The sequence below is a fragment of the Scyliorhinus torazame genome, chromosome 19, assembly GCF_047496885.1.
Source record: "Scyliorhinus torazame isolate Kashiwa2021f chromosome 19, sScyTor2.1, whole genome shotgun sequence".
Taxonomy (NCBI): Eukaryota; Metazoa; Chordata; class Chondrichthyes; order Carcharhiniformes; family Scyliorhinidae; genus Scyliorhinus; species Scyliorhinus torazame.
The window spans coordinates 69,618,684-69,641,166 of record NC_092725.1 but is presented as its reverse complement, the minus strand read 5'-3'; the positions used below and the strand labels follow the sequence as shown (position 1 = coordinate 69,641,166).

At 42.0% G+C, this 22,483-nt stretch overlaps 1 protein-coding gene across 4 annotated transcripts in view; it reads left to right on the top strand.

Moving 5' to 3' along the window:
* Window positions 1-22,483, top strand: part of ptprz1a (protein tyrosine phosphatase receptor type Z1a) — a 261,674-nt gene that overhangs the window by 165,478 nt on the left and 73,713 nt on the right. For 2 of the 4 annotated variants that reach the window (XM_072484494.1, XM_072484493.1), the window contains exons 11-12: window positions 9,057-9,103; window positions 11,182-13,756. The exons of 1 other annotated variant lie outside the window; for it this stretch is intronic. In XM_072484494.1, the coding sequence (XP_072340595.1) occupies window positions 9,057-9,103; window positions 11,182-13,756 (2,622 nt within the window). The remainder of the gene's footprint in view (window positions 1-9,056; window positions 9,104-11,181; window positions 13,757-22,483) is intronic. One more of the 4 variants, XM_072484495.1, reaches the window with a different exon arrangement.

The window sequence follows — 22,483 nt, the reverse complement described above, 5'->3', positions numbered from 1 at the left end:
TTTAAACTGGTGAGTGAAGAATTCAAATCAACTCTCTTAAAATGGGAGGAATGGCCCCACATTTCATTCCAAGTACACCCAAGGTTTTGTTATTGCCTCTCTTCCCTCCTATAAGTTTGGAGTTTTTACTTCACAGGGCCATCCTTCTATGTTAAAAAATATATAGCTAATATTTTGCTTCCATTTGTGAATTTTTTAGTGTACTTTTTATTTGTACATTTGCTTCAAACATATTACAAGATGTAATAGAGGTTGGCTATCATCGTAAAAAACGTGTTTAGTTTCATCAGTGCATTTTATTCTTTCAAATTGTTGACACCTTTTACTTAATTTTTGAAGAATTGGTTGTGTTTGTTTTCGATCACATTGTATTTTTAGCCATTTTAGAGCTCTGGGGCTTGCTACAGAAGTTTATTTCAGTCTAGAATCAAACTGTGAGCCACCCTTGTGGTAAAAAAGGGGAAACAATTTTCGAGACTGCTCTGGGATACACTAAACAAATGCTGAGTGCCTTGTTGGTGGTGGCAGTTTCCTCCCAGCCTGGTGTCATTTCCAAAATTTCCCATGTGAGGACCTGGTTTAAGAAGATCATGATGAATGTATCCGATAAGAAACAATGGATTTTGATGTCCAGCACATCAATCTGGCTGGCACGTTCCTTGTGTAACCATGTGGGTTTTCCTACTGTTGCTGATGACAGAGGTTTATCAGCTACTTGGTGTAGAAACTCTGATTGACTATTGTTGCAGGACATTAACTGGAGGACTGGTACCAAAGTTGTTTGTTATCTATCCAGTGTTCGGTATTGATTGGTTTTCAGAAAGGTAACAATGTTTTGTTGATCGCTGTGCCTTCACCTGATGAAACCATTGTTTGATTGGGACAATGTGTTTATACTGTGATCAGGAAAATATTATAATGTCCCCACACAATAATAAACCTTCCCTTCCAATCAGGAGAACCTTTTTGTTACCGTGATATTCCTGGCAAGGGTTCAAACTTGGAAATGTCAGTTCTCTAATGAGTGAATATTGATGACAATCCTTGGGGGAAGGGGTTTGCTTGGAATTGAGATGGTTTCAAGATGACATGCTTGGCATCGAGAAATTAGAATCTGGTTCACCTCCTTGGAAGCTAATAAGCCAGAGCAGTGTGTACTAATCCCAGGTACTGTTGATTATTGATTGCCCAAATAGGCTCACTAATGGGACATAATGTTAGAATCCTGGATGAGAACCCAACTATTTGCAATTTGTAAAATTGTGTGAAAATGTTACTGCACCACAGAAGTGATAACACTGACCCACAGACTTATTTTATGTTAAAATAAACTTTATTTTAAGCCCAGAATTAACAACATTAACAACTGAGAAATAGCTGAATAACAATTAACAGTTACAACCAGTTCTTAAGTAAAAGCTAAACGTTAACTTATTTCCTAAATCTGCCTCTATATTCCAATTAAGCAAACCAATATAGTTCAGATGATGTGACAAGATGTCCCATGACCTATTTAGCCAGGGCCAAACACAATACACCTCATACATTATCTACAGACCGTTAAACATAAAACATAAAAATATTCCATGAGAAAACTTCACCTGCAAAATCAATTGTTACCTTACATTTAGGATCCCTTAATCACAGCTTTAGCGACACACTGGGCTGAGTTCTCTGATTTGCAGACAAAGTGCTGGTGTCGGCGTGGGAATGGTGGAGTTTTAAGCCAGGAACCACGCGCAACAGCTGCACCGATCGGCCGTTCAGTGGGGGGCCAGCAGCCACGCAGCATAAAGCCCCCGGCTATATCTGTGGATACGGCCGGAGAATTTCCAGATCCATGGCTGTGCATGCGCACTTCAGCGGCCTGCAGTGCTGGCCGCGTGCGGACCCAGCCTGCCAAATAATGTCCCCCAGTAACCCCCCTCCCCACCCCTTGATCACATCCCACCAGTCCCTCCCAGCCCCCACCGAAGCCATTCCTGCCAGCAGAAAGGGCACCCCCCCAACTGTGGTGGTGCTGGGTTCACTCCGCCACGCTGGTTCCACAAAAAAACCCCACAAGTGTTCCATCGGGAACTCAGCCCATCGGGGGCGGAGCATTGGGAGAGGACCTCAGGTGACATCCTGAGGCTGTCCATATGGCTTGCGGCGTATTCCCCGATTATGCTGTTTTTGAGGAGGCGGAGCATCGCAAAAGCGGCACCTCCCCGATTTCGGCGTAAACGGGGATTCTCCGGCCGAACGCAATATCGGCGCCGGCGCCCGGTGAATCCCGCCCTCAATCTGTGTACATCCTAACTGAGGTTTTCATAACATTACTGCAAAATAATATAAAATATGACAATTTCTCATGTTCATTTCACTAGAAAAATGGATATATTACTGGGGGCTGGGATCCTTCTCATTAAATGGTGTGCCATGGTGGCACAGTGGTTAGCACTGCTGCTTCACAGCACCAGGAACCCGGGTTCGATTCTGACCTTGGGTGACTGTGTGGAGTTTGCACATTTTCCCCATGTCACGGTGGCTTTCCTTTGGGTGCTATGGTTTCCTCCCACAGTCCAAAGATGTGCAGGTTAGGTGAATTGGCCATGCTAAATTGTCCCTTCGTGTCCAAAGATTAATTGTGTTGCAAGGTTACGGGGAAAGGGCTGGGGATCGGGCCTAGGTAGGGTACTCTTTTGGAAGGTCAGAGCAGACTCGATGGGCCAAATAGCCTCCTTCTGCACTATAGGCATTCTATGATTCTAGAACCCAAGAGGTAAAGGAGGCTAAACTGAACAAACAACAGGAACCTTATTTGCACTCTTTAGGCAACAGGTCAAATTCCATCTGTACCTCAATGTATACTTGAGAGGCTGAGATATTTTGGACATGGCACCACCAATAAGAACCTTGGGCGTCATTCTCCGCCAGCGGGAGTCTCCGTTTTGCCGGCGCCCGGGGGTTTCCCGACGGCGTGGGGCTGCCCCACAATGGGAAACCCCATTGACCGGCCGGTGTTACGGAGACTCCCGCCGGCCGGTCGGGGCAGAAATGTGGCGGGGCAGATAGGAGAATTTCGCCCCTTGTGTTTTCAATATACAACAATGGAAACACGGCTTGGGTAGATTGCTCAGAATTTTGACAAGGGGACTCTTAAGCATAGTGATCATGTGGTGTTCAATTTACCTGTGCTTGATTATGTGAGTCTGTTTATAATTGATGCTGACTGTGTTCGATTAATTAAGTCTGGGTGTGGATTCAGAAAAATGAAGAAAGCTGGAAACTTGCTGCTAGAGGCATGAGAAAACAAACTTTTTTTAAAGCTCTTGCAAATAAACTCCTATTATCCTTCATCTCTACATATAGCTCCGAGATATAAAATATGCAACAGATGGGCAGCATGTGCCAGGAAGGAAAACAATTAATAAATCACCTGCTCCATTCCGTGCAAGAAAATTGCAGTGAAGAGCATAATAAATGAATGTGGTCTCCATATTGAGTATGCAGAATGTTTAATAGATTAACCTTGTAAACTTTATTCGTACCACAGTGGGAAATATTAAGTCAAAAACTTACTTTATGCTACTTAAATAACATGTCACTTCTAATGATTATCTCTTATTAGCGGCTGCTGAGCCACATTATATCTATTTGGGACATGCTGATATCAGTGTGCATGTATTGTTTGTGGTAAACAAAGCTATGTTTTAATTGAATTTGCTTACCATTGTGAAAAATGCCTGAAGCTACTGAGGATGTTTTGCAATTGGATAATACTTCACAACCAGTGTTATCTAACTACAGGGAAGTTGGGAATCTCATCACCATTTCTTTTCAGCATTGCACGTGGCAAAACAAAGGTAAGATCATCCGGTTATTGTACCATTTGTTTTTTGTGCCGTTTCCTATAGACATTTGTAAAAAAAGGTTAGTGGGAAAAATGCAGGGTTTTAGAAGATTCATGCCACCCATTTGAAGGAAGAAGTGCAACGAAATGCGCAGTAAATTGCAATACTTGATCTTGATATGAAGGTTCTGTCAACACCAGACATTGCTGGCTGCAATGTAAATCGTACAAGCGGCATTTGTTTTCAGATAGCTATGTGCAATTAATTTAATCCTGGAAACAGAGTGTACAGTACAGGTTTCCCTCAAGGTATGTGAATGGGCATATCCTGCATACTTTTAAAATCCTAACCTCTACTGTTAGTACCTGGATTCCTACATTTATCCATGGCATTGAGTGTTTTTATTATGAAAAAAACTATTTTGAATGTAGTATTCCTACATAAACTGCCTACGAGTGGAGAATACAAAGTTCATGCCACACAAATTTGTTCTACCTAATTGCTGTGGTTTAGAAAATATGTAATTTTACTGAGGGGGAAATAAACTGATCTTTGCCTTAGGCATGAGGCCAACACCTCTTGGGTAAAGGGGTTAAAAAATCAGCCAAGGTTTCATCTGTAGATCACCATCCGGTCAGCCCTACTGTGAGTACATGTAGGACATCAAAAGGATATGTGGGGAAGGCAGAATCAGGCTATTGAGTTGGATGATCAACCATGATCATAATGATTGTTGCAGCAGGCTCGAAGCACAGAAGGGCCTCCAGTTTCCAGTTTCTATTATTCTATGTTTCTATGGGGTTCATAGAATTTACAGTGCAGAAGGAGGCCATTCAGCCCATCGAGTCTGCACCGGCCCTTGGAAGGAGCACCCCACTTAAGTCCCACACCTCCACCCTATCCCCCTTTACTCCTGTAACCCCACCTAATCCTTTTGGAAACTAAGGGCAATTTAGAATAACCGATCCACCTGACCTGCACATTGTTGGACTGTGGGAGGAAACCGGAGCACCTGGAGGAAACAGGGAGAATGTGTAGATTCCACACAGACAGTGATCCAAGCCGGGAATCGAACCTGGGCCCCTGGAGCTGTGAAGCAACTGTGCTAACCACTATGCTACCCTGCTGCCCAGGACAGTATCATGTTTGGCTGTGTTCTGAGGAATTAAGATAGAGGAAACTGGTTTCCAGCTTACGCCATATGAAACAGTCCCTCGGCCATATTCCCACAAACCACTGATTACCCAACTCCCATTTTAGCTCCCATGTTAACCGATATTGTTAAGCGTACTCTCTGCTCAGGTACTGTCCCCCACTCTTACAAATCTGTCATCATCACACCTCCCCTCAAATTGAAAACCTTGTTGTCATCTCCAAACTCCCTGCCCAGCTATCCATGTTTGAATCCCGCCATCCACCCCGTCAAAGCACTTGAAGTGGCTCTCATTAAAATCACATACGATGGGTGGTATTCTTTCGTCACGTCCGTGATGGGACTCCTTATGATCAAAAATGGAAAATTTGGCATTCCAACCAAAGCTCCATTTATTTTCAGTGGCACAAAAAAATCCCAATTGCGATTGAGGACGGAAGATCTCAGCTGGTACCTTTTATGTGACTTTCAAAATAAACCATTCCTTCTTGACCTTTTAAAAATTATTTCATGGAATGTAGGTAAGGCTAGAGTTTGTTGCCCATTCGGCCCATCGGATCTGCACCGTCACTTCGAAATAGGACCTAACTAGGTCCACTCCTCTGCCCTATCCGCATAACCCAACCTGCACATCGTTGGACACTAAGGGACATTTTAGCATAGCCAATCCCCCAACCTGTACATCTTTGGAATGTGGGAGGAAACCGGAGCACCCGGAAGAAACCCACGCAGACACGGGGAGAATGTGCAAATTCAACACAGACCTTCGCCCAAGGTGAACCTGGGCCTGGCACTGTGGGATAGCAGTGCTAACCACTTTGCCACCGTGCTTCTGAGGAGCCCATAGCCAAATCATCACTAAGACCACCTATTGCTACCATCGGCTGACTTCAACCCTGCCTAGCTCATCTGCTGATGACATCTCTATGCCCCTGCTACCTTGAAACTAAAGCATTGCAATATATTGCTGCAGAAAAGAGACATGCTTATGCAGCTTTTCATCTTGCACTTATCAGGACACATTCTAAATGGAACAACAAGAAGAGGGTGCTGATTGGCTGGAAAATGGTTGGATTGATAGAGGCATTGTCATAGAGAATGCTCCAGAGTGCCATTAACTGCCCATCTTTTGTGGGGTTTTTTTAGAATAGGTATTCTTGCAAATCTGTCCTGATTGAGTACAAGGTGAAAAGCTTAAACAACGTACCTTTTCTCAGCATTACTCAAGTTCTGTACTATAAAACAATCACTTATTACAATCCAAAATCTCACTGCCTCTGTTCCTCTATTTTCTCCTTTCAAGACACTTCTCACAACTTATTTTCCCAAGCTTTTGTTAACAAGCTCTAATAACTCATTTTGTGCCTCCTTGTTTTTTGTTTGACAATGCTCCTGTGAAGCAACTTGCAATAGTAAGGTTATATAAATACAAGTTGTTCTTGTTTTCGTCTGTTACCAAGCAACGAACATCTGAAATGAAATGAAAATCGCTTATTGTCACAAGTAGGCTTCAAATGAAGTTACTGTGAAAAGCCCCTAGTCGCCACATTCCGGCGCCTGTTCGGGGAGGCTGGTACGTGAATTTGACATCTATTTGGATGCGGGCGTCGCTGGCTAGGCCCTATTCATTGCTCATCATTTATCAGCATGGAGTGAATCTTACCATTAAACATATTTTTTAAATTTACAAATAATTTGGATTCATTTTAATTTTCAATCCACTTTTGTTTTTTCTTTAAATGATTGCATGTCAGTAGTCAGAGCGTGTTACCGCAGTGACAGGAAGAACGGGGAAGTCCCTAATGAAAATTAACTTTTCAGGAAGCGATCTGACCAAAGTTTACATCAGTTTTTTTGGTGTCGTTTTTTTATTGAAGGTATTAACCTAATTAAAATGAGCTGCTAAAGGCTGCTTTGTCATAATGATAGCAGAAGATTGTGTCCATTCCTTTATGCATGTGTCAATGCATAATTTTCATTTGAGGGTGATCCCTTATACCCAGAGACGCAATTAGCAGAAAATCTGGCACCAAACCTTAAACCAGGAATATTGGCAACAGTAATTCCTAGAGTTACAGTGAGGAAGCTAGGGTATTGTTCAGTCATTAAGCCAGAGCACTTCCTCAGTATTACCATTTCATTAGAGCATTTCCATTTGGTTCCTTTGCTAGTACGTCATCCAAGTTGGTTCCCCAAAGAATATTATCAGTATTCAACACTGAAACAGTTCAAAAAAGGGAGAGGTAAAAATCCAGGAAATAAGTGAAATGATGTCTCAGGGTAAATGTAAATTTCCATTCCACATTTTTACACATGATCATCCACCCTTTAAATTATCATATTAAGGAGGTCATTCAACATTTTCTATACTGAAATGGGGATGGGTGATATTTAGAAATGTTCAGAAAGTGACTTCTTCTGAGGACAGAGGATTTAATGCCAACACCATAACCCTCCTATCAAAAAAAGTCATATCACTGTGTAGCTGCTATCGTGCCCCTAGTTCCTCTATTTATGTGCACCCTTTCTTATTGCCCTCCAAGAAGCATCAATATAGGTGATGCAGATTGTGTTCAACCAGGGTGTCAAGCATCACAGAAGTTTTTAAAATTGCCATCCAAATTTTGAAAATAAAAACAGCTAAGTTAATGCCAGAAGAAACAGTAATCCTCACACCCAAACATCTGTTTGATTCATTTTGAAAGAATGACTAATTCCTGAGGAAACAATCCCCGGCCTGTGCTTGATTCAGCCTGTGCATCATACACTTGTTGTTTTCAGTTTCACTCCTCTTCTCCTCAAGTTGCTGCTTCATGCAGACCCATGTGCTGGCAGCAACCTCCTCCATTTCATCCATGTGACCATTCTTTAATCTTGCATTTTCCTTACCTGACATCCACAGAAGTCAAATTTACAACACCTTTCAGTCAATCTGCGGGATTTTCCGGTCTTCCAGCCGCCTGTTTCTCGGAAGTGGAAGGCGGTGCGCTGTTCGCTGGCGATGGGATTCTCTGTTCCCGCCACTGTCAATGGAATTTCCCGTTGAAGCCACCCAATGCTGCGGGACTCTAATGGGTGGGGGTGGGCTGCCGGCGGGACCTGGGAATTCGGTCAGGAATAGAATAACAGGCTTATTACTCCACTCCCCATTTCCCATCATGGACCTGTGGGCATGGTCCCTCTGCCAATATTCTGATCAAGCCTGATCCAGTCACCTGAGGAAGGAGCAGTGCTCCGAAAGCTAGTGATTCGAAACAAACCTGTTGGACTTTAACCTGGTGTTGTAAGACTTCTTACAATATTCTGATTAAGATTGCTTCCAATCCTTATTTTGTTTTAAAGTATCCGGGTCCTTCCATGATATGACAGGTTCACATCCATGCACCATTTACTGTACGATTAGAAATTTCTCAGTAAACATATGTTTTCAGTCTATAAAATATAATAATTGCATTTTGATGGACTTACAAACATAGAGTCAGGATCAGGAGTAAGTCACCCTTCCCTTTGAGCCTGCTCTGCCATTGAATAAGATTGTGGTTGATCTGACTGTTAGCCCCTGCCTAACCCCAATAATCCTTCACCCCCTTGTTAATTAAGAATCTGTCCATCTCTGCCTTGAAAACATTCAAAGACTCTTCTTCCATTGCGTTTTGAGGGAAGAAGTTTCAAAGATTCCCGACCCTTCAAAAGAAAAGAATTCTTCTCATCTCCATTCTAAATGGGCCACACCTTATTTTTAAATAGTGACCCCCTAGTTCTAGATTCTCCCACAAGAGGAAATATCCTCTCCCCATCCACCCTGTCAAGACCTCTCAGGATCTAGTTTGTTTCAATCAAATTGCCTTACTCTTCAAAACTCCAGTGGATATCAGCCTAGCCTGTTCAAACCTTCCTCAACAGACAAAGCACACATGGCTATACCCCAATATAAATAATTATTTAATAAATGGAGGATGTATTTCCTATTTTACATTGCAAAGAATTCAATTTATTCTGAAGTTAACTATTTCCATATTTGAAAACTATTTTGTTGCCTAATGGTTTTCTTTTTCTTCTCTTTGCAGATTTTGGTGACTTTCTTAATTTTAATGACACATTTGATGACTTGGAGGTGATGAACACATTTAAATTATATTCCAGTTGTCTTTTCTTAGTTTTAATGTGCTGGCTTTACACATGAATTCAGATGCACATTGGAGGTCATTTTCATTTAGCACTGCATTCGCAAAGACTTCAAAATATGTCTTCAATTACAAGAGCAAACCTTGAGCAATTGAAGAATAATAATACCAAGAGGTATTGTTATTGCTCCCATCTGCATTCCATTTTTGTTGTGCAGTGTGCATTTTTTGTTAGACATTTCAACACTTGAAGGTTTCCGCAATTTTAATGCTGAGCTTTAACAAATCTCAATCTGATAGATAAACGATGTAAGGTTTTGAAGTATTAGGAGCAGTACAGTCCAAAAAAGATGCTCACTAGCATCAACTTCTGCAGAGTCGGTCATTCCCCTGAAATTAAATTCTGCAGTGTGCGTAATGACTGTGGCCACTAATCTATTATAATACTGTCCAGTGTAACCTCATGATTAATGCATCTGTGGTATTTTGTTACCAGTATCAACTTCAAGGCAGCAGAAAACGAAATCCTCGGTAAATTGTTTCTTTCCATCAAATTATTCCCTCTTCCTTCAGTTCATTTTGGTGAGGGGCTCTCAGCTCCTCTCCCTTCCTCTGGTCCACTTTGTACGTTCAGGTTACAAGGGATACCCATCAAGCTGCTGAGAATTTTGGTCCAGGTGGGCAGCATGGTGGCGCAGTGGGTTAGCCCTGCAGCCTCATGGCACCGAGGTCTCAGGTTCGATCCCGGCTCTGGGTCACTGTCCGTGTGGAGTTTGCACATTCTCCCCGTGTTTGCGTGGGTTTCGCCCCCACAACCCAAAAAAAGATGTGCAGGCTAGGTGGATTGGCCATGCTAAATTGCCCCTTAATTGGAAAAAATGAATTGGGTACTCTAAATTTTTTTTTAAAGTATTGTGGTCCAGTTGTATGTCGTTGAGAAATAAGCTGCTCTTCTGTCGTGAGGTGGTTCTGTTACTTAAGCAGGAATGAAAACTGACGAGAGAGCTGGTACCTATTCCTCTGCTTTGCACCCATTTAACACTTTAATTACTGAGGTAAGAACAGGTGGAAAGGGAGGTGGAGATTTGCACTTCCAGAATGTTTCTGGAATTTCATTGGACATCGTTGCCTGTGCCAAAATAGGTGCAAGTAGCCATATGAATTTAAGTGACGTGGGAATGACATCCCTCATTTTTCTCCCCTATTGCCATTAGATCGGCCGCCCAGAAAAGGCAGACCTGATGCTTTGCACCCTACCCCTTAGAATGGGAGAGCTGAGAGGGATGACCAGTAAACCCTAGGAGGAGCCCTTGTGTCTGCCCCCCGCCCCTTTATTTGGGGTGGGAGGCCTTCAGGCTGCTTGCGGGGGAGGGGAGAGGGGGGTGGGGGGGGGGGGGGGGGAGTTAGAGTTCAGAAAACAGTCTGAACTGGCAAATAGAACAGGATAGGTCAAGCCTGCACTGGAGCACATTCTGTTGATCAGTACCCAAGCTGTGGTGGACAACAATGGTGGGGGTTGCAGTTTGAAAATGGAATCTACTTCAGCAGGGAAATATGCAATATAAACTAGATAAGTGGCACCAGTGGGTGGAATTTAATGCTGTCTCCCTTGCTGAATGTGGTGCATTTAGTCAGGCAGGAGGATGACGGTTGGAGACCTCACTACTCTCTCGCTTCAACCCGATAACTCACTGGTGGGAAGACCAATGGATGGCCTTCGTTCCCTGCTGACAATTAAGGATCTTAAGTGGGTAATTAATGGAGAGCCAGCGGTCGAGACCCCTGTTGCCTCAATTCCAACCCAATGTTTCAATAATTTCAATGTTTCAAAAATAATTAGGGAGGATTTCTACAAGGTTCCTTCAACCTCCCAGTGTAATTCCCAGCGGAAGCTTTGGTGAATTGGTTGGACTGGCCATTTTTAGCCACTTTGGCCATTTCCTTGACAGTTCTGCTAACCTTCTGCCAGGGAAACCCTCACAAAGGTTCCAAGTGAATATATGTGAATTTTGAGAGATGGAAAACATGGAATGAACAGCTTTGCATTCTTTTTATTTTTCTCCTTCAGCCAAAAGAAAATAACCCAGAACAAACCGAACCAATTTTACTCGAACCTTACACGGCTCCAGTACTTAATCACAAATGGAATGAGGAAAGTGTGAAGTCCATAACTATTAATGACAATGAACAGAACTTAAATGCTTCTCCTAATGAAAACTATTTTGTCAAGGGGAATGAGGAAATAACCACAAAGGTTGCCATTCCCGATGTTAATGTTTACCCATCCTCCTTCACTGTGATGGACACAACATCCACGGAGATACGTGATGCCCTGCCACATGAAACCAAAATCATGGTCTCTCCAGTTCCAGAAAACTCTGACTATTCTTCAGCGATGGGATCACTAGAATTGAATGAAATTTTCACCACTTCCCAGCAAACAAGAATTTCAGTTACACCAAAGGAAATTCCAGGCTTCATCGGCACCACGGAACCTGACAGTATATTCAGTGCATATACCATCGATGCCAGAAATGTTCCTCAGCCTGTAACATCTGAAGATGGCCTCACAAGTAATTCAACTCCTAACTTGTTGTCTGAAACAACTTTAGTTGCACCTCGGATGGATTCTGGCACAGAGCAAATTATGTCAACCAATGAAACTGTTCGATTACAAGAACGCATTTTTGCATCAACGATCCATCCAGATATGGTACCCTCTTCCAACGACAATGTCCTTGCGTCTCGTGAGAAGATTTTTTCTGAAACTATTCCTCCTCCTGATCAAGAGGTGTATCTACACAGTACTCCAGATTCCATTGACATGTTAAATACCTTACCTAAAGAGAAGGAAATCCAAGCTACTTCTCCTTACTCTACTGGTGAGATGGTGTTTCAAACTACCACTGTGCCCTCAAACAGAGAAGTATCCTTTCATGCTACCTCTGCTTATACCCATGATGAAGTACTGCTGCAGCCTACTCCCTCCTTATTCAGTGCATCTTTTTATCAATCCTCTGCTTCTGCTAGTAGTGACATGTTTCTTCAAATGACCCGTCCTTTATCAAGTGACCCAATGTCGCTGCATGTGACCTTTGATTTCCCAGTTAGTGAGATGTTTTCTCCTTCTTCCCATGTTTTTCCTGACAGTCAAATGTTGCTTCAAGCTACCTCTGTTGCTTCCTATGATGAAGTGGGGCAGCCTGGCTCATCCCTGCCTACCAGTGTTGATGTATTACTTCAAGCTACCCTTCCTTTAGCTAGCAATGTGGTGTCTCTCCATATTACCCCTGCTTCCTTTTCTAGTGAGATGCTCCCTTATGACCTTCGAACCTCTTCTGAAATTCCAGCATTACTCAGTGTGACTTCTGCATCTAGCGGTGAACAATTGCTGCATGCCACTCCTGCAGTTGGTGACCTGTTGTTTGAATCTGCCCTTTCTTTACCCAGTGGTGTGATGTCCCATCAAACTTATCCTAGTTCTAAAGAGAATGAGATATTTCTTCATGTTACTCCTGCTCTTTCTGACACTTTGATGTTGCCTCTGACTCCTTCCATTGTTCCCAGTGACGAGACATTCAATGTTACCTCTGCGCCCACTGTTGCTGATATGTTGCTTCAAGTGATCCCTACTTCCTATGAAAGCAAAATATCTTCGCTTGCTACTCCTGTTTTTCCCCACAGCCAAATATCAACTTCAGCTGCTCCTGCTATGTCCAGTCATGAATTACCGCTGCAACCTACTGTTAGTGTCTCTAGTGGTACAGGATCATTGAATGATACAATAACATTATGGAAAAATGAGACAATGGTTCATGTTTCCATCATTTCTTCCAGTGTTAATGCACTCCCTTTTGTTTCCTCCACTGTTTCCAATAATCAGTTTTCTGTTCCCAGTAGCCTGTCTTTATCAAATGGTGATACAGCATACATTTCTGTTCCAGCTACGACTCCTAGCAGTGAGATAACTATGCCAGTCTCTGCAGTCCCTTTGCCAGCTCCTTCCGTACCTTCCTCTGTCACATTGCTAAGTGAAAGTCATGACGCTGAATTGTGGTCTTCTGGTTCAGAAGTTGATTTGTCTGAGACAGATGGTAGTGTTCGAGCAACATTTTACCCCAAATCTGAGGAAAAGGCACTAACTCACATAAATGGGCAGATATTCAGCACTACAGAGGACCAGAATAGTCAGTATCCCCAAATCATGTCAGGATCACCTGCACCTTCTGAAGAAAAGTCATTCAGCGCCACTCTTAACATCAATTTCTCAGATTCTGATGTGGACAGAAAACACAACATGGCAACAACACCGACACCAAACGTATTCACCGGAAAGCACAAAAGACCAACAATAATAGCAAGATCCAGTTGGAGCACAGCAGTAACTACAAAATCATCCCCATCAAATTCTAGAACTAGCACTCTCCTGACCACTGAAGAGGAGAGTGGTTCTGGCCAGAGTGGATCTGATAGTCTAACTGTTAATGAAACGTCAGTGGTGTTAAGTTCCCTCCAGCATAATTATAGAGCATTAGACAGTACAACAGCCACAGGTAAAGCAGCAGAACCAAGGACGTCACTGCCTTCAGCTCCATCTGTAACTAGTGGGCTTGAGACAACTTTGTTCGACGTTTATGAGGCAGGTTAGTTCTGACGAGAAACAATTTGCAAAGCTAAGGGTGAAATTAATGCAGTTCCGGAGGTGATGGTCAGAGTACCTGGCAGCGGGATTTATACTGATGCCTGAAAGGATTCAGTACTAATTTGCCCTGTTCATTTCGGTATCTCTGTGACTGTAATAACAGTTGATGGGGGCTATAGTAGCTGGCATGCATCTATAAAATTCAGCAAAATATTAGGTTAATAGAAACAAAAGGTTGAGTTTAAATTTCTAATAATTCCGATTGTGATCCAAAGTAAGGCAGAATTGCCATCGTGCTCCTGCATAGTTAACTGCTTTGTTATCAATTCATTCACAACAAATTCAGAAATTGAGATTGTTTGCTCAGTAGCACAGAATGATCTCCTACAGTGTAAATCTATAGCAACGGTGAATAATTTATATTGCAATATCAAGGTTCAACGACTAAGCGAGCTTCATTCTAAAACAGCACTGGGTTAGCGTCCTGGGTAATTTGAAAAGTGTGAAACATTCCAATTGAGTAATATAGTTGACCTCGTAAAATGATTACAAATATATTTATACTCTGCGAGCAAATTAGAGTGAGAAAATCTTGATTTGTGTGAAAGATGATCGAGGACTATGTCTGCGGATAGGGGAAATGATGGGGTCTGATCCATAATTGTTCCCTTATGGCTTTTTTTCAAGTTGTGACAGTAACAAATTCATTGTACGGGTTCTTCCAATATGTTGGCGAACGTACTTCCCTGATTTTACAGCTCATAGATAATCAAAGAGATTATCTGTGTTCCCCAAGCTGGAGGAATATTCTCCGTTTAAACAAAATAGCTTTTAATATACAAGGCCAGCTATTCCCTTGCAAAATACAATGGAACAAAAAGCAGATAACACTGCCATATTACTGTGAGAAAAACTACTACTGTTTATGATGCCAAAAAAGTACTACTGTGATCACTGGATTTAAGTTTATATAAATCGAATGGGTGCAATTGTGTTTGCGCTTAAATCTTAAAGCTAATAGTGTTTTCATTGATACTCTTTGACTTAGTCCAGCCTGCTGTCCTTGCTGCCTGCCTTCGTGCATGGCATTGCATGGATACTAACAGAATTTGATAAAAACGTGAATAAACTGGCCCTCTCAACTACACCTGCATATAAATTATTAAAGGTAAGCGTGTTTTAGGGGCATAATACTTCTCGAGTTCTGGTGATGCTGATATGTTTCTGTTATCAATCCTGATCTGCCTTTGTCAACTGAATCCTCTTAGAAATGCAAGACAATAATACCTGTGTAGTTCTCTAAGTTGATTTTGTAGTGTGAACCTGTTACTAACATATCATGTAGATGAGGAAAACTATTTTCTTACGATTAATGTGCTGATTGATATATATTAGTTTCCTATGCAGATGTGATATAGAATTTCCTGTTCCTTCAAGAGCAATTGCAGTGGCTGGTGGTTGATGCATTATTTTGACGTGAATTCTGGTGCGGTTAAAGAGAAAAATACAGTCACAACCAGAGAGCTCTGTTTTGAACTGTTGGGTAGAAGGGCCATTTGAAGATATTTTCTAATACATCTGTCAGTTATATGTCCATGCTGTGTGTTCTGACCAACAATAATCTTAACCTAATACTGATGGCATGTTATGTGTTTGTTCATGGTTGTCAAATTTACCACTCTAGCAATTGGACCAAACTGTGTAATATAAATGGGTGAATGAGGTACGCACCACTGATCGAGCTACCATAGGGATATGAAATGGTATGAAAAGGAAAACTGGGGTAGGAGAAGCAAGGCTCTTTTTAGCGATTAAACAGTACACCAAATTTGTGTCGCCGGTGGACTCTGCTGTTCACCATAGAAGGCCCATGGCTCACTATAGGACAAATTTAGTGAGACGAGATTTCTTGTCCCAGAACCTCACTTGAAAAGAGTATGAATCAAGAGAATTAGGGACAGAGGTTGGTGTGTTTGTTTCACAGCGAGAATTGTGAGCATTGACATCACTGAATCTGATTCTCTGATCTGAGCAACGCTGTACTCACTGCCTGCAACTCTAACCATGTGACCAAAAATTACTTCAAATACATGTTCACCAGTGAGACAGCACGCAGTCAAAAAGATGGTACTTGGGGACAAATATGGTCACGTAGCTTCACAGGAGACACTCAGCCAAAGAAAGCAACTGTCAAGTAACCAAGTTTTCCAGGCAAATTAGACAATGGAGTCCTCTCATTCTGGTAAGTGTTGTGTTCAGTATCTTCTGTTGAGTTGAAAAAATTATGTCATAAAAATGTGCATAAAATCTTGAATAATAAGCCCACCAAACATTTTCAGTAATGTTTAGAAATCACACCTATCATATCCTATGTTCATGTTTATTCACTGTGCTTGATTAAATTAATTGTTCATTCTTTGTCATCTGGAACAATTTTAATGCTATGTCCCTGGTGTTAGTGGATGTTCCAAATTCAACCGATGAAAATATTTTCCATATCTCCACAGATTTCTTCCATATCCTGTTTCTCAGAGGTGCATCACAGAAGTCATCAGCATCTCAAAGTAGAGGAGAGAATATTTTTGTGAGGGCCACGAAGAATGCAGCGCAAGTTTGTCAAATCAAACACAAAGTAGCTTTATTTACTACAATATGTACATAGCACCAGTAGTTCACTACTGGTTCCCTCTCTAGCCGGTACCACACTGGCCAGCTCTATTCATACAGCTACACTGCTAGCAATCTCCACCCCCCACCCCCCTCCCCCACCCCAACTCATTGGGGGAGCTCATATTTTCCAAGGTACATGGGTAACCAATTGTCCTCAGCCAATAGGATCCGGGCAGGTTATAACAAATATAATGAATATGACCATGTCATATTTATTAGGGGACATTCACAGCCCTCAAAGACAGTGATGCCCAACGACAGGAGCCAGGTTACCTCTTGCAGCATCCTTCAGCATATAGTCCTGAACGCTGCCATACAATGCAAATAGTATGCCTTAATCCACCAAAGAACACTCCATTTGAGGGGTGATTGGTATTCCCGCTACAAAATGGCAGAGATCACGTGCCTGCTTCAGAATGTCCACGAACCTATCATAGAATCATAGAATTTACAGTGCAGAAGGAGGCCATTCGGCCCATCAAGTCTGCACCGGCTCTTGGGAAAGAGCACCCTACCCAAGGTCAACATCTCCACCCTATCCCCATAACCCAGTACCCCCACCCAACACTAAGGGCAATTTTGGACATTAAGGGCAATTTATCATGGCCAATCCACCTAACTTGCACATCTTTGGACTGTGGGAGGAAACCGGAGCACCCGGAGGAAACCCACGCACACACGGGAGGATGTGCAGACTCCGCACAGACAGTGACCCAAGCCGGAATCGAACCTGGGACCCTGGAGCTGTGAAGCAATTGTGCTATCCACAATGCTACCATTTATCATATCTGATACAATGACGCGGCAATGTTATCTAATCATACAATTTGGCTAAACCTAGGTTGTGAGGCAAGCGAACTCTCCAGTTCACCTGTTCAGCACTGTGGTGAGAAATTAGCAACCCATTTCCTCCAGCCTAGGATCTTCCCGTTCACAGCTCCCACGAGGCCTCTAAACATGATCTGTGGATTTGTCAGGATTAGGTTATCTGACCGAGGTGCCAACAACCCGAATGGATCCGTCTGCAGGGAATCTTTTGTGCGATCACTTCACTCAAAGCTCAATTTTTACAGTGAACCTCTAAAAAGAACAAATGCACTTAGAATTCCAACACAAACAATGTTAGAGTTTATTCTATTACAGAAACACAATGATAGCTCCTCCAATTTTTCACATTTAAAGAAATGCTTTATGTGATTACCTCAGTTTCAACAATGTTAACGCCATGTATTATTTGCCTTTAATGTTTTAAATTTACTCTTGTTCATCACATTATACAGTAATTAGATTAGCATCACTCATGAATACATAATTTTGAAATACAAGTAAGCTTCTAACCTGTGTTATTTTGCATTGTGTCTTTGACTAAATTTACTAAGATAATTTATTTGTACTATGCCTTCTGTATTCCTCATTACAGTCACTTCAAGATGCACTGAAAACATTAAAATAAAACAGATAACACTCTGTTGATTTATTCCGTCAAGAGGGACTCTGTAAATAGCTAGCTAGAAATTAGATTGAAAATTGTAAGAATTAGCATGGAGAAGATAATCAAGTGCTTCATGATGCTCTGTCGTTAGTCAGGGAATGTCATCCCTATAAATGAGCTGACCAGCTGAATTGTGCAGATTCAGCAATAAGATATTGTTCGATTTTATTTAATTCCTTTGGGTAGCGGTTTGAAAATGGAAAAATGTTCTTCAGGAGTTTGAGTGTTTGTGAGACCATGATGTTCATGGTCTGAGAAGGGCTATGTTTGCTGGGGCTAAAGACCTTTAATGGTTGTGTTCGTATTATGTTGTCAAGTTTCTTTCATAAATATTTGTCTATTTAAGAAACTGTCATTGGTCCTTCCATGTACTGCCTTTATGCTGCATGATTGTCTCTGATGGTAAACATACTGTTGGAAGAAGTCTTACAATGTAAGTGGCTCGGGTTGTTACCTTCAGATGCACCATAACCTTGCTGAGCTGGACCACTCCCAACAAAGAGTGCCGGCATTGGTAAAGGTAAACCGTTCCGACCAACCTGCTGCAGTTACCACTACAAAAAATGTATGTTTCGCATTGCTGAATACCGGGAAGAAGCTGCAATCTCAACTTTGTGCTAACTATATTATAGAACCCTTTCCACTGGCAGATATTTCAAGGTACTGCAAAATAACTGACAGTACCCAGCAATAACAGCAATAATTCCTCCAGAGGGCAGCACTTTCCTACTAACACATTGTGAGCAATCTTATGGAACACATCAATTTGTGGTACTATTTAATGGGCCAGGTTCTACTGAAAAAATAATATTGTGTAAACGATGCTTGCCATTATTGTGCACAGTAGACAGCACACGTGCAATCAAGAAGAACTAAATTGTGATTCGTCACAATATGCTGGATGATTTGTATTGTTCCACCATTAGCTTCAAAAGCTGCAATACAATGCAATGCAATATATCCTTGAAGTTTCTGCATTTGCACATTAATTGTCCATTAAATGTGCCACAAAAATAAAATCCAGTAACTACCAGTGCAAGTAATTATTTAACAGCAAGTTAATTGTGAATGATTGCAAATTAACCTCTCTTGTCCAGAAAGTAAATTGTAAAAGTAGACTCCCTCATCCTTTCTGGATTTGAACTGTTTAAGCAATTTTAAAAATGCCACAGATTTTTCTCCCCCTGCTTTTCCTTTCTGCCGTTTTCCTTCTCTTTCTTTTAACCAATCCTTCCTTTCTCCGCTCCCACCCTCTATTTCTCGTTCTGCACCTGATGTGACATTGAATTTACCCTCTTCTCGGTATTTTGGATTGGATTGGATTTGTTTATTGTCACGTGTACCGAGTTACAGTGAAAAGTATTTTTCTGCGAGCAGCTCAACAGATCATTAAGTACATGAGAAGAAAAGGGAATAAAAGAAAACACATAATAGGGCAACACAAGGTATATAATGTAACTACATAAGCACCGGCATTGGATGAAGCATACAGGGTGTAGTGTTAATTAGGTCAGTCCATTAGAGGGTCATTTAGGAGTCTGGTAACAGCGGGGAAGAAGCTGTTTTTGAGTCTGTTCGTGCATGTTCTCAGACTTCTGTATCTTCTGCCCAATGGAAGAAGTTGGAAGAGTGAGTAAGCTGAGTGGGAGGGGTCTTTGATTATGTTGCCCGCTTTCCCCAGGCAGCGGGAGGTGTAAATGGAGTCAATGGATGGGAGGCAGGTTTGTGTGATGGACTGGGCGGTGTTCACGACTCTCTGAAGTTTCTTGTGGTCCTGGGCCGAGCAGTTGCCATACCAGGCTGTGATGCAGCCAGATAGGATGCTTGTTATAGTGCATCTGCAAAAGTTGGTAAGGGTTAAGGGTTTGCACTGTTTGTTTATCAATCCAGTAACTCCATTGGTTAAGGAGATGCATTGTTTTGTCCCCTCGGAGGGTCCCAAATGCTATGTTGCACTTGCTGCTTCATAATCTGGTCACACATCCGGCAAATTAAATTAAAACCTAAATGTGCAGATATGAGTATAACTACCTGGAAATAGTGCTCCAGCACAATCTGATCCTAGCTGCTAAAAATAGGATTTGGAAATGCATGGTGGCAAGTCTTACAAAGTGACATATTAATGATAAATATATTTTTTTGGTATCACTGTCGTGCTACAGGATAATTACGTTCCTCATATCTTTGAGGAGTTATGGAAGTTTGTTGTCTTTGATTAATTTGCAACTGAAGACATCAGTCAGTTTCCCAACACCCGACATGGTCTGATTAGAACTGTATAGAGTGGATGTTTCATGGTTCAGCTGCATCATCACACTAAGTTGTAAAGCAAATTTATTTTTTTATGTCTTTGTCTATTTACGCATGTGTATAGGGGTGGAATGCTGTATCATTTCAGATTTAGTTTTCAAAGGTGCATATGTTTTTAGTTATCGCTTTTTTGACTCGCAGATGGTTCCTATGTTCTATGTAACAGAGGGCTAAGTATTACTGTTGAAGAGGAAGAATAAGAAAAGTTCATGAATTGGATGTGTCTCAATATGAATTGCTGCACTTGTCCCGCAATGTATAAATGAACATGGCTATTCTGAATTCAAAGTCATTCACACAAAAAGCTCTTATAAACACCACCCCTTAACATATTCATTACCCAAATTAATAGTTATTTAAAGGGTTAGCCTGTTACGATTGTATTGTTAGGTGATTTTCCATTTTTGGTATTGTAAAAATACAGATCATGCTTTGTTATTTTGAGGGAATCATTTTTGACCCACCCTGTCCCCACCCAAACTCTTGCACAGCTCCCTAGAATTCTAAGGCGCAGATTTTCACTCCCGGGTCGGCTACACTGAGACTGGGGAAATGGCCACCAACAGTTGAGATTTTCATTCCGGGGGATGGAGTGCTGGATTCAAAGTCCTCCCTGGAACGGGTCCAGAGGCTGCCGGGTGCGGAGGCCAGCTAGACACTGGCTCTTTAAGTTATCTAAAAAAGCATTCAAACAAAAACCAGCCCTCCACGCCTCGTCCCATTCCCCATGCCGACCTATGCCACCTAATGCCTACTCACACACTGCCATGACACCTCATAGCCACAAGTCAATCTATACCTCCTGAGTCATCCCCTCATTCTCCTCTGCCCCCAAATCCCCATGGCCCTTAATAGCCCCTATGCCACTCCATTTCCCCTACCATATCAACTCACCGAGTATCTTTTGATAGTTCCTTGACAGTTGTGACATTTCAAATGAGTTTATGTACTTCTTGCATATAATAATGGGCTTGATTCTTCTGCCCCGCCCACTGCAAGATCGCCACGGGCGAAACGCGGACAATGGGAAAGTCCATTGACCTCGGGCGGGATTCTCCGGTTGCCGGGTGGGCGCGGATGGAGAATCCCGTCCAATGTTTCCTTTGAACAGTCCCAACGGATACCTTACCTCTCCAATGGGTTACCCTGGCTATCTAAATTAATCCACCAACTTCAGACTTCCTTATCTGGTCTAATCTGCACACTTCTTGTTTCTCACTCCTGGCTTACCAAAATCCCAGTTCAGTGGACACAGCTGGTGAATTAAATGGCCAACCTCCTCTTGTAAACTGTGCAAGTGTTGAAGCCTGGCCTATCTCCAATCCCGGTCCCACAACATAGGAAATGCCATTTTTGGGCATTTCTCGCATTATAAAAGTACAGTTACTTGTGGATAAATCAACATTTTAAAATAGCACTTCCTGCTGAAGTACATTTATATGCAGGTTATTAATTAGCTTGAAATTCAGCAGGCTGTGATAATTGACATCTGGTTGGAGTATTAAAAATAATTGCAGAAGTTGAGTGCCAAACATATTGGAGATTTTATGTGAAAAATTGATAATTCTCTTAATAAATCAGGCCTTTTAGTCTCCATGGCATTCCCAAACAGGGCATAAATGCATTAGTGCAGCACATCCTGCTCAATGGGCATGTGGAGTGAAAAATTGCTTAATCAAAGTAAATCATGCTCAGGTTAGTAACTATATATTATAGATAATATTTGGTTTATAAAGATAATGGATGCTCCCTCTGGCCATTTAACTGGGATGTTTGCAATCATCCTATGCCGTAATTTGCTCCAGTTGTCAGTAGATGGCATCCGATACAGTAACTGCAATATTTCAGATTTTCACATCATCCTCAGCTGCAATTTGCTGAATTTGCAGCTTGTTTATTTTTCTAAAATGAGGGTCCAAGTTATCACTCCTCTTCCTTGTCATCCACAGAATGTTGCAAGCACACCCGAGTGTTAATCAGCCTCAGCCGCCCATCCCAATATCTCTATCTACTCCATCCCACATTCTGACCCTGGACCCCCATTTCCTTTTCACTCGAGCCACCAGACCCCATGCCCCTGTTTCTATCTCATCTTCAGGCATTCACCAAGCCTGATCCCACATACAAATGGGGCCAACACGCATGCTGGCTGACATTCTCTGCACACTTTACCAAGGTGAGACATATAAATTGTGCGGGTCAACAAAGGAAAATTTTGGGGGCAGTCAACTTATAAGAAATGAGGAGAAGGAGTGT